Source organism: Schistocerca nitens, chromosome 6 (genome assembly GCF_023898315.1).
Source record: "Schistocerca nitens isolate TAMUIC-IGC-003100 chromosome 6, iqSchNite1.1, whole genome shotgun sequence".
Taxonomy (NCBI): domain Eukaryota; kingdom Metazoa; phylum Arthropoda; class Insecta; order Orthoptera; family Acrididae; genus Schistocerca; species Schistocerca nitens.
The window spans coordinates 126,607,963-126,623,560 of record NC_064619.1 but is presented as its reverse complement, the minus strand read 5'-3'; the positions used below and the strand labels follow the sequence as shown (position 1 = coordinate 126,623,560).

The 15,598-nt window shown below is 44.0% G+C and overlaps 1 protein-coding gene across 3 annotated transcripts in view; it reads left to right on the top strand.

The window, feature by feature from the left end:
• Window positions 1-464: 464 nt before the first annotated feature.
• The window catches only part of LOC126262859 (carcinine transporter), a 452,804-nt gene continuing 437,670 nt past the window's right edge, over window positions 465-15,598 (top strand). For all 3 annotated transcript variants that reach the window (XM_049959724.1, XM_049959725.1, XM_049959726.1), the window contains exon 1: window positions 465-553. In XM_049959724.1, the coding sequence (XP_049815681.1) occupies window positions 482-553 (72 nt within the window). In that variant the 5' untranslated portion in view covers window positions 465-481. The remainder of the gene's footprint in view (window positions 554-15,598) is intronic.

Genomic DNA, 15,598 nt, shown 5'->3' with positions numbered 1-15,598 from the left:
ATCTCCATTCGGAATAGGGCATACGCTCATATTAAGTTTTTTGTTCAGAATCACTAATACTATCACCCCTCAAAGCATGTACCTTTCGTCCTGACTCACCCTGTATGTTGACCGCCCCTCGTATAACGAAGTACTATCTGAAAAACAAGCTGCACATATACTGATTCAGCTGTTGATAGATTTCAAAGTGATGCTAATTTGGAGCTTTCTTTGAATGGTACTACCCTGATGTAGACGAATAAACGAAATCGTTAAAAATTTCCGTTATTTTTGCACGCCCCTCGTAAGCGCATTTTGACGTAAAACGAAGTGTTTCACTACGGAGAAGTTGAAGCGATTTCCGAGTTGAATGGGAATACAGCGTCGGTTGGCGTGCGGGGAGCGCGAGGCCACCGGCGGTGCCACGTGACCCTGCCTGCTGGCAGCTCGTGGCGGCCGCGCCGGCAGCGAGCGCCGAGTGAGTGTGGACGCAGCTCCCGCCATGGCCGGCAGCGCAGCAGCAGGCCCGGAGCGCGCGCCCGCCAGCGCCACGGGCGCGCGGCGGTCTTCAGCGGTAAGCGCCGCCTCCTTCACTCCACAAGCTAGCGCGCGGCATTTTCTGATTTCGCCTTTTAGATTGCCACCTAATTCGCAGAAAATGTGTTTCCTGTAAGTTACTGAACCTTTAGCAGTCATGCGGTGACTGTTTACACCTGTCACGAATTTCGCAGCACGTCTGTCGACATCTTCAAACTCTTCCATCATTCCGTTTAACACCGGTGCTTCGTAGTCATGTAGCCGGCACGGTCAGTCACTTTTATTGCTATTTCCATACAGTGCAGACTGTCGTCTACTTAAGCGCCTGTGACATCCGTTTTGCTTTCGTTTAACGCAGAGGTAGTAAACCTTTTTTACCTACGATTCACTTTTGTACCTCTGTTAGTAGTAACATTTTTTAATGAATGGCCCTCCGGTCCTATAGTAATCATAATTGATAGAGCAAGGAAGTAAATTTACTTCATAAAATTTATAAAGCAGAGTTACAGTAAGTTAATGCGTATAATATACCTTATGTCAAAATTTTACGAAAACTCAACGAAAAAGTTGTTAAAATCCTTACCGCTTACCGCCCACTACGAAAGCTGGAATGCCCACTAGTGAGCGGCAGTGAACAGGTTGACTTCTACTGGTTCAACCCCTCAAAGTACATAACCGGCCATTAAAATTGCTACATCACGAAGATGACGTGCTACAGATGCGAAATTTAACCGACGGGAATAAGATGCTGTGATATGCAAATGATTAGCTTTTCAGAGCATTCACACAAGGTTGGCGCCGGTGGCGACACCTACATCGTGCTGACATGAGGAAAGTTTCCAACCGATTTCTCATACACAAACAGCAGTTGACCGGCGTTGCCTGGTGAAACGTTGTGATGCCTCATATAAGGAGGAGAAATGCGTACCATTACGTTTCCGACTTTGATAAAGGTCGGATTGTAGCCTATCGCGATTGCTGTTTATCGTATCGCGACATTGCTGCTCGCGTTGGTCGAGATCCAATGACTGTTAGCAGAATATGGAATCGGTGGGTTCAGGAGGGTAATACGGAACGCCGTGCTGGATCCCAACGGCCTCGTATCACTAGCAGTCGAGATGACAGGCATCTTATCACCATGGATGTAACGGATCGTGCAGCCACGTCTCGATCCCTGAGTCAACAGATGGGGACGTTTGCAAGACAACAACCATCTGCACGAACAGTTCGACGACGTTTGCAGCGCCGGCCGGTGTGGCCGTGCGGTTCTAGGCGCTTCAGTCTGGAACCGCGTGACCGCTACGGTCGCAGGTTCGAATCCTGCCTCGGGCATGGATGTGAGTGATGTCCTTAGGTTAGTTAGGTTTAAATAGTTCTAAGTTCTAGGGGACTGATGACCTTAGAAGTTAAGTCCCATAGTGCTCAGAGCCATTTGAACCATTTGACGTTTGCAGCAGCATGGACTATCAGCTCGCAGACCATGGCTGCGGTTACCCTTGACGCTGCATCACAGACAGGAGCGCCTGCGATGGTGTACTCAACGACGAACCTGGGTGCACGAATGGCAAAATGTCAATTTTTCGGATGAATCCAGGTTCTGTTTACAGCTTCATGATGGTCGCATCCATGTTTGGCGACATCGCGGTGAACGCACATTGGAAGCGTGTATTCGTCATCGCCATACTGGCGTATCACCCGGCGTGATGGTATAGGGTGCCACTGGTTACACGTCTCGGTCACCTCTTGTTCACACTGACGGCACTTTGAACAGTGGACGTTACATTTCAGATGTGTTACGACCCGTGGCTCTACCTTTCATTCGATCGCAGCGAAACCCTACATTTCAGCAGGATAACGCACGACCATGTTGCAGGTCCTGTAAGGGCCTTTCTGGATACAGAAAATGTTCGACTGCTCTCCTGGCCAGCACATTCTCCAGATCCCTCACCAACTGAAAACGTCTGGTCAATGGTGGCCGAGCAACTGGCTTGTCACAATACGCCAGTCACTACTCTTGATGAACTGTGGTATCGTGTTGAAGCTGCATGGGCAGCTGTACCTGTACACACCATCCAAGCTCTGTTTGACTCAATGCCCAGGCGTATCAAGGCCGTTATTACGGCCAGAGGTGGTTGTTCTGGGTACTGATTTCTCAGGATCTATGCACCCAAATTGCGTGAAAATGTAATCACATTTCAGTTCTAATATAATATCTTTGTCCAATGAATACCCGTTTATCATCTGCATTTCTTCTTGGTGTAGCAATTTTAATGGCCAGTTGTGTATTAAGTTAGTGGCGTTTTTGTTTTGTTTGTCGCTTATTACTGGTTTATTTATTGATTGTCATTTTTATTTGTAATTCACTGTTGCTATTTGAGATTACATATTCTCATTTTGTCATCTGGAGATAGTGAGTGAAGCCGCGGACACTAGAAAATGGAATGCTATGTGGAGAAATCGGAACATTTTCTGATATATTCTTCTGGTTGAGTTCAATAGATTGCTCACAACAGCGGAGGCAGCCACAAACATTTGCGCCGTGTGTGGGGATGATACCATTGGGCACTGCAGGCAAGAAAATGGTTTACTTGTTTTAAGGAGGATCGTTTCGACATCAGTGACTCTCCGCCTTCAGGAAAACCTTAATGGTTTGATGAATGTCGTTTAAACGCATTAATCCACAATGATCCACGTCACTGAATTCGAGAACTGACAAATATGATGAACCGTCACCATTCCACAATCGTGCGACATTTGCACGCAATCGAGAAGGTTCAAAAATGGGGTGTGTGTGGGTAACGCATGCTCTAAGCCAAAATCACAAGAATCAGCAGGTGGCCATACGGACATCTCTGCTTGTTCGTCATCAATTGGCTCGTGAACAACACCGTCCATTATTATCCCGTACCGTTACTGGTGGCGAGAAATGGTGTCCCTGCGCTAACATACAGAAAAGAAAGGTATGGTTGCGCCTAAACAAAGCCGCAACTCCCCCTTCAAAGACATGCGCGCATCCACAAAAGATAATCTCATGCATCTGGTGGCACAGCGACCGTGTGATGTACTACGAATTGCTTCCCCCGACGTGTAAATCACTGCTGGCATTTATTGTCAACAACTGAGACGTCTTGCAGACGCAGTCTAAGAACAACGACGAGGAAGACTGCGTGACGTGGTGCTAATCCACAATAACACCCGCCTGCATTCTGCTTCTTCTTAAGTTGCCAATCCTAAGATTGATTTGCAGCAGCTCTCCATTCAGTGCGATTGTCGGCCAGCCTCTTCAATTCCGTGAAACTTCCGCATCCTAGGTCCTGCATTATCTGGCTTATGTACTTTCTTCTAGGTCTGCCTCTTGCCCTTTTGCCCTCCACAAGGCCTTCCATTATAGTGTGGAGAAGACTTTCATGTCTCAGAATGTGTCCCATCCATATATCTCTCCTCTTCTTGACCGTCTTCCAAAGAACTGGAACTTCCTCCGCTCTCTGCAGGACTTCTTCATTTGTCATCCTGGCCGTCCATGGAATTTTTAACATCCTTCGCAGACACCACATTTCGAATCCTTCAATCCTTCTTCTTTCGTCCTCTCCAAGTGTCCAGGTTTCGCTGCCGTAGAGAAGCACACTCCCAACAAAGGTCTTTATTAACCGCTTCCTTAACGCCAGACTTATCGTATTTGATGTGAGGAGTCCTTTCCTTTTATAGAATGCAGTCTTTGCCTGATTTATTCTACTTATTACATCTTTCCTACTACGACCATCTGATGTTATTCTGCTTCCCAAGTAGACAAAGTCTTGTATTTCTTTCAGCTTCTCTCCATTCAGCCTTATATTCGTAATTGCTTGATTGGGAATTCATTCTGCACCCATCTTATTCACCTGATCTTGTGCCCTCAGATTTTCACCTTTTCCGTTTTCTATCGAACAGCCTTCAGGGAACTCTCTTTCCGGATCAAAATGCGCTCCGAACATGGCTCGACTAGTTCTTCATCTCAAAATGACGTGATTTCTACTGTCGCAAAATCGAAAAGTTACCCCACCGTTGGTAGCCTGTTGTAAATAGTGAAGGAGAAGATATTATTGATGACCTCAGTCACTGTTATGTGTAGCTGTTGTTTTCATTAAACTTCTGTAAAAACGCTACGAACTTACGCACCAAGCTGACATTTCAAGAACGTCGACAAAGTTTAATTTCTCAGTGTGACTGACATTCGTAAATTTTGGACGTCCACATACTTGCGCACATTGTACTAAACTGAAAATTTTACATATTGTTCTACAAGTCATTCATTTTCTTTCTTCTGTGTTTTTTGGGCAAAATGTCCTCCTCGTAGGCCTTAAAACACTTTTTTTTACGAAATAATGTTGTCTTAACTTCATAACAGCGTACAGACTGTTTCATGCTATTTGCTGAAGACGTGTACGGGCTAGTAAGAGGACTGTACGTTTTTTGTGCATCGTGAACTACGTCGTTTTCTTTCTTGTGCAGCACTGGGCTCTATTCTTTATTTTAAACACAGCGCTTTCTCTGAGAAGAGATCACATTATTATGATCTAGATAATGGACGATTCACATGGTTTTTATTTCAACTATCGTCTGACTCATGCAGAGGATTCGCATTCAGTTCCTGATATTGCCAGGGATTTTTTGTTGTTGGGAGAACTGGAACGGAGTGATGCCAGTTGAGGAGCTACTTGAATGAGAAGTAGCCTGTCGAAGGTCTGAAAAGTCGACAACGGTCCCAATAGCGATGCGCTGGCCCCATACCCCTCCGTACCATCCTTGCATGACCCCAAATGACAAGGCGGCCGTCGACATCGCATGGACTTCAGTGCTGAGCGCAGAGTTTAGTTTTCCTTTCCTGACATTATGTGCTACGCGGCAAGCCATCGTATGTTGAATGGCAGAGGGTACGCAGTGTATCATTATCACTTGGCCCCTTCCTGTTAAATCGCGGATGCTGAACGTGAAGACCTGCTGTCGGTACGTTTAAGCTCAAGTGTCTCTGATGTCACCTTTAACGTGCGCTCTCGGAAATTAAGAGTAAGCCTCCCCGTTACAAAAGATCTTTCCTGTAGTCAGCTACCGCGTTCGATTATTCTTAGGTCATCAGGGATTGGCCACTTCATTCTGTGGCTACGTGTCATTCTTGAGGCCATCTACGTTAGAGAAGAAACGTCTGGTGGGGCATCTGTTAGTAAGCTGTGTTCTCTGGGTTGCCTTGTTTAGCTCCTGGTGTCTGTGTTTCTGAGGCGGCGATATGAATCCTGAAACCAGCTTCATGCCGGCCGGTGTGGGCTAACAAACTAGAACCCGGTTCAGCTTCCCTCCTTGTCTCTTAGACTGGTGAGAGTATTACTTAGGTTGTCCGAAAGTCGTTGAAATCATCACTGCATAACAAACATCACCAAAGCTGTACAAGATTTTTCTACACGAAATTCTACACATGCATTTAACGGATCGGCCTAGAGTCACCACATTCCCGATTGCTGTTGTTCGTAAATATGTCTCCGGTATATGTGCATATTTGCGTTCAGAATTTTTTGTGATATCTATTAAATTTCATGAGATCATTAGGCAAATCAGTTTCAGTAAGAACGTGGTTTTCTTTATTTAGAGGGACTGTTAACGTCTCCGTGTAAAGGAAACTATACAAGATATATTGATACCTGTTAAAAATTGGCCGATATTGACGAATACATTAGCTGAATGAGATGTACCAAAGTATTTTGAGCTAACCCTCGAGGGTATCCATCGCTAGTTAGACAGTTAGTTACTTAGTTATTATTTGCATGTTTCTTGCATCGTAACTGTAACCTATCACTGTGATCTGAAACGACTCACTTGCAAAATTATAGTACAGCTTTTCAGCAGAAAATACAGCAACTTTTGACCATGTATATGATTTATAAAGTATTTTGTACATACAGTGACTTGTATTTAACTATGGTCAATATCTTTCTCTCGCTTTTTTACACACACACACACACACACACACACACACAAATCATACTCATTGAGGAATCCTTCCACGGAGTAGGAGCAGATATGATTTCAGTTCATGTTTTAAGTTAATTTTATTGCGCATTAAATTCCTTGCATCGCTGAGTAGATGGTCAAAGATTTTTACGGCTGAATATCTCGCCTCTTTCTGCATTCAACTAAGGCTGCGTGATGGATATTGTAAATCATTTCTTCTTCTAGTGTTATTTTTATGAATGTTGCTGGTGTTTCCAAATTTTAATTGTTGACAACAAACTTTATAGGGGAGGAAGTGTACTGTGAGGCTGCAGTCTGTATGTCCAACTGTTTCAGGAGCTGCGTACAACATGTTCTAGATCAATATCACACATTACCGTTTTTACAAACTTCTGTGTCACAAACACTTTTTTCTCGTTGACGAGTTGCTCCAGAATATGACGATGCCATAATACATTTATGAACAAAGATAGAAAAAGCAAGTCAACTTTTGACATTGTCATCTCCAAAATACGGTGTTATCCGAAACAGAAAAGTTTCACAGCTTGGACGTTCAAGTATATCTGTAACATATAACTTCCAGCTCAGGCTGTTATCTACAGGGTGTTTCAAAAATGACCGGTATATTTGAAACGGCAATAAAAACTAAACGAGCAGCGATAGAAATACACCGTTTGTTGCAATATGCTTGGGACAACAGTACATTTTCAGGCGGACAAACTTTCGAAATTACAGTAGTTACAATTTTCAACAACAGATGGCGCTGCAAGTGATGTGAAAGATATAGAAGACAACGCAGTCTGTGGGTGCGCCATTCTGTACGTCGTCTTTCTGCTGTAAGCGTGTGCTGTTCACAACGTGCAAGTGTGCTGTGGACAACATGGTTTATTCCTTAAAACAGAGGATTTTTCTGGTGTTGGAATTCCACCGCCTAGAACACAGTGTTGTTGCAACAAGACGAAGTTTTCAACGGAGGTTTAATGTAACCAAAGGACCGAAAAGCGTTACAATAAAGGATCTGTTTGAAACATTTCAACGGACTGGGAACGTGACGGATGAACGTGCTGGAAAGGTAGGGCGACCGCGTACGGCAACCACAGAGGGCAACGCGCAGCTAGTGCAGCAGGTGATCCAACAGCGGCCTCGGGTTTCCGTTCGCCGTGTTGCAGCTGCGGTCCAAATGACGCCAACGTCCACGTATCGTCTCATGCGCCAGAGTTTACACCTCTATCCATACAAAATTCAAACGCGGCAACCCCTCAGCGCCGCTACCATTGCTGCACGAGAGACATTCGCTAACGATATAGTGCACAGGATTGATGACGGCGATATGCATGTGGGCAGCATTTGGTTTACTGACGAAGCTTATTTTTACCTGGACGGCTTCGTCAATAAACAGAACTGGCGCATATGGGGAACCGAAAAGCCCCATGTTGCAGTCCCATCGTCCCTGCATCCTCAAAAAGTACTGGTCTGGGCCGCCATTTCTTCCAAAGGAATCATTGGCCCATTTTTCAGATCCGAAACGATTACTGCATCACGCTATCTGGACATTCTTCGTGAATTTGTGGCGGTACAAACTGCCTTAGACGACACTGCGAACACCTCGTGGTTTATACAAGATGGTGCCCGGCCACATCGCACGGCCGACGTCTTTAATTTCCTGAATGAATATTTCGATGATCGTGTGATTGCTTTGGGCTATCCGAAACATACAGGAGGCGGCGTGGATTGGCCTCCCTATTCGCCAGACATGAACCCCTGTGACTTCTTTCTGTGGGGACACTTGAAAGACCAGGTGTACCGCCAGAATCCAGGAACAATTGAACAGCTGAAGCAGTACATCGCATCTGCATGTGAAGCCATTCCGCCAGACACGTTGTCAAAGGTTTCGGGTAATTTCATTCAGAGACTACGCCATATTATTGCTACGCATGGTGGATATGTGGAAAATATCGTACTATAGAGTTTCCCAGACCGCAGCGCCATCTGTTGTTGACAATTGTAACTACTGTAATTTCGAAAGTTTGTCTGCCTGAAAATGTACTGTTGTCCCAAGCATATTGCAACAAACGGTGTATTTCTATCGCTGCTCGTTTAGTTTGTATTGCCGTTTCAAATATACCGGTCATTTTTGAAACACCCTGTATATAAACACTGAAGACTTCAAATGTTCTGTTTCGTTTACTGTTGTATCCTAGTGCAATATGTTTAATGGTAGGGTCAGACTTTGTGCAGTAGTGAATTTCATTTATTGTGTCTTAACTCAATTCAGTGACTGTACATTTACAGAGAACGAGGTATTATTTTCAAGAAAATATTAGTTACATTTCCAAATCTAAAGTTCCTCCGTTAGGCTTGATTATAATACTTACATTATCATCAAAGAGAACTGTTCTGCTTCTTGGATATATGTTGCATATTTTAGTCACGAAACGCCCCCTGCGATAGTCATATGTGTATATGTGACTGAAGACATCGAATAAACGTGAAGAACAGGATTTTAGTATTTTACTTGATATGCAGGGAACTCTATGAGAGTTTTTGGCTTTTGAGTAATTGTAATTTGCTGGTATTTATGAGCCATTGCTTCTTGCATCTAATTTATTGCTTATCCCTTGAAGTGTCTATGCCAATTTTCTGAGCTACTGCAAGGTAGTGATTAGTAAATATATTGGCTACCTGTTGCCATAATTTATTATTTAGCTGTTTTCTTACAATAAGAAAGTCCTCACACTCTTTATCTGATTTCCTGATTTTTTCTTTTCCATGTTGTCCGCAAAGATTTAATTATATTACCCAAATTATTGACTTCAGACATCATCCACTGGCTGATTTTTAATCAAATCCCTTAACGCGACACAATAGTTCTATAATATGTAATCAGTCCTACTTACTATTGGCCGTAACCATTTCAAACAATTTCTCTTCCCTGCACGTGATATTTCGATTCCTTCTGTAATCCAGATCTTTTTTATGTCTTATTATTAACATGCTTTAATGTTTTCTTGGGAAATGTACAGTTATAGATTGATAGAAACCCACGTATAAACATTCTAAAAATAGAAAACAGTCTCTGTTCCAAGTGTTTTATTAATAATTACAAGTTTCGCGCGGTTAGCGCATCTTATCTGTAACTAGTAATAACAATCTTGTCATATAGCAATTTATTCGCGAACTTACATACACTCATGCTCATAAATTAAGGATAATGCCGATAAATGGTGAAAACGGTTTGGTGGGCAATTTGCGGGTTTAAATCACCTCGGGGTATGACCATGCGGTGCATTTGAACTGCGGTCGTAGCACGGTGGCGCTGGCAGCAGTCCACATACGGAGAGGTGTGCTGGTGCATGTCAAAGTAAGTGTGCAGACGTTTCCAGACGTGCTAATGGTGACTGTGTGTTGAAAATGGCTCAAAGAACACATATTGATAACGTTATGAGGGGTAGAATACTAGGGCGGCTGGAGGCTGGTCAAAGGTCGTAGGACGGGCCCTCCGTGTGCCACAAAGTGTGATCTCAAGATTATAGCAACGATTCTAGCAGACAGGAAACGTGTCCAGGCGCTACAGTATGGGACGTCCACAGTTTACAACACGACAAGAAGACCGACATCTCACTATCAGTGAGCGCAGACGGCCACGGAGTACTGCAGGTAGCCTTGCTCGGGACCTTACCGCAGCCACTGGAACAGTTGTCTCCAGACACACAGTCAACAGACGACTGAACAGGCAGGGTTTATTCGCTCGGAGACCTGCAAGGTGCATTCCACTGACCCCTGGTCACAGGAGAGCCCACAAAGCCTGGTGTCAACAACACGGTACATGGTCATTGGAACAGTGGTCCCAGGTAATGTTCACAGACGAGTCCAGGTATAATCTGAACAGTGATTCTCGCCGTGTTTTCATATGGCGTGAACCAGGAACCAGATACCAACCACTTAATGTCCTTGAAAGGGACCTGTATGGAACTCGTGATTTGATGGTGTGGGGTGGGATTATGATTGGTGCATGTACACCCCTGCACGTCTTTGACAGAGGAACTGTTAACAGGCCAAGTGTATTGGGACGTCATTTTCCACCAGTATGATGATGGATGATAACGCACGGCCCCGCCGAGCTGCCATCGTGGAGGAGTGCCTTGAAACAGAAGATATCAGGCGAATGGAGTGGCCTGCCTGTTCTCCAGACATAAACCCCATCGAGCACGTCTGAGATGCTCTCGGTCGACGTATCGCTGCACGTCTTCAAACCCCTAGGACACTTCAGGAGCTCCGACAGGCACTGGTGCAAGAATGGGAGGCTATACCCCAGCACCTGCTCGGCCACCTGATTCAGAGTATGCCAACCCCTTGTGCGGCCTGTGTACGTGTGCATGGTGATCATATCTCATATTGATGCGGGGTACATGCGCAAGAAACAGTGGCGTTTTGTAGCACATGTGTTTGGGGACAGTTTTCTCAACTTATCACCAATACTGTGGACTTACAGATCTGTGTCGTGTGTGTTCCCTATGTGGCTATGGTATTAGCGCCAGTTTTGTGTAGTGCCACGTTGTGTGGCACCACATTCTGCAATTATCCTTAATTTATGAGCATAAGTGTAGCGGATAGGTAAGCTACAGGTGAAAAGTAAAGTAACAGCGGAGGCCGCAATGGCTATAATTAAAAGCCATTAATGTGATGGCGTTAAAGCGAAGTTGTAATTATTAATAGAACACTTGCTTTACGCGTTATCGCATCTTAATATTATTTGTAATTACTACGTGCGGTGCGAAGATAGTTAGCGATCACAGGGGCTTGAAATAACGTAAATGCTGAACTGAGCCATTAAATTGATGGAATAGAATAAAATACCCTTAAAAATTAAAAAGAGACGAACTGGTGGTGACATAGAAAGTGACTATTTAAGTCAACTTTCCAACTATTAAGTGGAGTAATGAGAGGGGAAAGTATAGGAGGTGGAGGGAGGGGGGGAGGGGTAAGAAAAGTTAGGAAAACAAAAAGTCAAAAAATATTGGGGTAATGGGATAACCGAACATAAAGCCACGGTGCTAGGAGGCAAAGACAGGAAAAGTGAGGAACACATTCAACAGTCACCAAGACAAGAGAGAAAAGCCGGCCAGTGTGGCCGAGAGGTTCTAGGCGCTTCAGTCTGCCATAGAAAATTTGTTTTTAATGACGAACTCATCACTAAGGCTTAAGTTCTCCGACCGCCAGACAATTTTGGTTTAGAACCAAATACGGTAAGAAGCCACCAACAAGGAAGGGCATTTACCACCGGCACAACAAATTCGTTACGACGGTTTGCTTGTGCCCGGCAAAGAGAAGCTGATGTCCCATTGTGAGTGAAGTGAATGTGGAACTCGTACGAGAGACATTCATAAGAAGTCCAAACAAATCGGTGCGTCGTGCATCCCGCGAGCTCGAAATGGCTCCAATGACAGTGTGGAAGTCCTGCGACAGAAGCTGTCTATGAAACCATTCAAATTGGAGCTAGTGCAGAAACTCAAAGACGACGACAAAGACAAGCGTTTTGAGTTTTGTTCGCAGTTGCAACAATTGAATGAGGACGAGGATGGCATTTTTCTGTGAGGAAACATTAAAGATCTGGTGTATATATGGCCTCTATCAAGTGATGTAGCAGAGCTCCGGGAGAGAATACGGGAAGCGACTGCCACAGTCGACGATGCCATGTTGGGACGGGCATGGCAAGAATTCGATTACCGTATTGACGTCTGCCGGGTCACTCATGGTTCGCATATCGAATGTTTGTAAAAAAACACTTTCAGTTTCTCTTTAAAATGCAATATGTATGACATCTGTACAACGTTTAGTTCTTGTCAATAAATAATTGAAAGTGTTCCCAGATTTCATGTACACCATATATATATATATAAAGATGTGATGCACAGTGTTAGTATAATAATCATAATAATAATACAGGGTTTATCGATGGCCGATTGTTATTGCGATGTATAGTAAATCTGAGCGACTATTTCTAAGTGGTCTCAGAGGAAATAGAAATAATTTTTACCCAGCTATTTGATGTCTTTTCCAAATTTGAAGGAACGTCATTGTTTCCAAGAAGCAGAACTTTTAAATTTAGGCACATATTTAAGACTTTTAATATTAATGATTTTTCTTTGTAGTTAACTGTTTTGCTGAAAGATGTAATAAGTGTAATTCACATTAGACGGAATCAGTGAATAGGTCTGTTTGGCCGCCCTCTACCCCTACAAAAGAAAGTTCGTACACCGGTGTCCATAAGAACACGTTATGATTTTTACTTTTTCGCGCTCTCCCTACTTTTCGATTACGAGACGGGCGTGGTTATTTGTTGCTGCTTCCGGTGTTGTTTGGAGACGAATCCACTGACGCATTAGCTGGGAGAAGAGAAACCAAGGAGAGTTGGCTACGAAGCAGATTTTGCACAAGACAAAGCAAAGTTTGAAGACATGCGCCGGCCGAAGTGGCCGTGCGGTTAAAGGCGCTGCAGTCTGGAACCGCAAGACCGCTACGGTCGCAGGTTCGAATCCTGCCTCGGGCATGGATGTTTGTGATGTCCTTAGGTTAGTTAGGTTTAACTAGTTCTAAGTTCTAGGGGACTAATGACCTCAGCAGTTGAGTCCCATAGTGCTCAGAGCCATTTGAAGACATGCGGAGAAACGCACAAGCAACCCCGAGGAGAGGAAAGAGAATGTACATCAAAAGTATGATAGAAGAAGCTCAGTAAGATATCCTGGGGAAAGAGGCTCAAAAGGTGTACCGTAAAGTTAGCTTTTTTAAGAAGAGATAACAGAGCTGCCCAGAGTTCGTCAAGGACAATAACGGGACAATACTCACTAATGATTTCAACACTATTGAGGGAACTCCGCAGCTGTGATGAACCTAAAGATATGTTCGAATTCCACCTGACATTGCAGACGTAGATTATCCGCAACCTACACTGGAGGAAATTAAGAAACAGATTATGAAGCTGGAGAAGAACAACAGTGCAGGAGAAGGTGGAATTCAGGCAAGTCATGCAAGCTGGAGGGGAGAGACACCGCAAGAGAGTTCACCAACTAATCAAGTGCATATGGACTGTGGAGGAGATCCCAAAATATTGGAAGACAGCGGTCATTTGCCCTACAAACAAGCAATCTAACAAAATGGACTGCATCATCTACAGAGGAATCGCCCTCCCGAACGTCTACTATGAGATATAAAAACCATGCCAAAACACGGGAGCCCAGGAGCAGACGGTGTCCTTAATGTATTTTTATAAAAGTTTCTACATCTACGTCTGTATCCAAATGGATACTCTGCAAATCACATTTAAGTGCCTGGCAGAGGGTTCATCGAACCACCTTCACAATTCTCTATTATTCCGATCTCGTATAGCGCGTGGAAAGAATTAACACCTATATCTTTCCGTACGAGCTCTGATTTCCGTTATTTTATCGTGGTGATCGTTCCTCCCTGTGTAGGTCGGTGTCAACAAAATATTTTCGCATTCGGAGGAGAAAGTTGGTGATTGGAATTTTGTGAGAAGATCCCGCCGCAACGAAAAACGCCCTTTCTTTTAATGATGTCCACCCAAAATCCGGTATCATTTCAATGACACTCTCTCCCCTATTCCACGATAATACAAAACGTGCTGCCCTTCTTTGAACTTTTTCGATGTACTCCGTCAATCCTATATGGTAAGGATTACATACCGCGCAGCAGTATTTTAAAAGAGCACGGACAAGCGTAGTGTAGGCAGTCTCCTTAGTAGAACTATTACATTTTCTAAGTGTCCTGCCAATAAAGCGCAGTCTTTGGTTAGCCTTCCCCACAACATTTTCTAGGTGTTCCTTCCAATTTAAGTTGTTCGTAATTATAATACCTAGACATTTAGTTGAATTTACGGCTTTTAGATTAGACTGATTTATCGTGTAACCGAAGTTTAACGAGTTCCTTTTAGCACTCATGTGGATGGCCTCACACTTTTCGTTATTTAGGATCAACTGCCACTTTTCGCACCATTCAGATGTCTTTCCTAAAACGTTTTCCAGTTTGTTTTGATCTTCTGATGACTTTATTAATCGATAAACGACAGCGTCATCTACAAACAACCGAAGACGGCTGCTCAGATTGTCTCCCAGATCGTTTCGTTTATATAGATAAGGAACAGCAAAGGGCATGCAACACTACCTTGGGGAACGCCAGAAATCACTTCTGTTTTACTCGATGACTTTCCGTCAATTACTACGAACTGTGACTTCTGTGACAGGAAGTCACAAATCCAGTTACATAACTGAGACGATATTCCATAAGCACGCAATTTCACCACGAGCCGCTTGTGTGATACCGTGTCAAAAGCCTTCCGGAAATCCAGAAATACGGAATCGATCTGAAATCCCTTGTCAATAACACTCAACACTTCATGTGAATAAAGAGCTAGTTGTGTCTCACAGGAACGATGTTTTCTAAACTCATGTCGACTGTGTGTCAATAGACCGTTTTCTTCGAGGTAATTTGTAGTGGACTGACAAGGCAGCCAGTCCACAGTGACGGGTAGCCGAAAGGGCACACGTACACACACACGCCGACTGGCGCGAAGTCTGGAACAGGATTCGTAATGAATGTGATAAAGAAAAGAACGTAGCTACTAGAACACTTAACTTTTATATCGTCCTTTGGTATACAGCATTCTTGATGATACAAGTGAGACTATCTTGAGATACATGCAATGGTACAAATGGCGCCTTGCTAGGTCGTAGCCATTAACTTAGCTGAAGGCTATTCTAACTGTCTCTCGGCAAATGAGAGAAAGGCTTCGTCAGTGCAGTCGCTAGCAACGTCGTCGTACAACTGGGGCGAGTGCTAGTACGTCTCTCGAGACCTGCCTTGTGGTGGCGCTCGGTCTGCGATCCTGACAGTGGCGACACGCGGGTCCGACATGTACTAATGGACCGCGGCCGATTTAAGCTACCACCTAGCAAGTGTGGTGTCTGGCGGTGACACCACATAATTCATAATGTTCGAACACAATATATGTTCCAAAATCCTGCTGCATATCGATGATAACGATATGGGCCTGTAATTTAGTGGATTACTCCTACTGCCTTTCTTG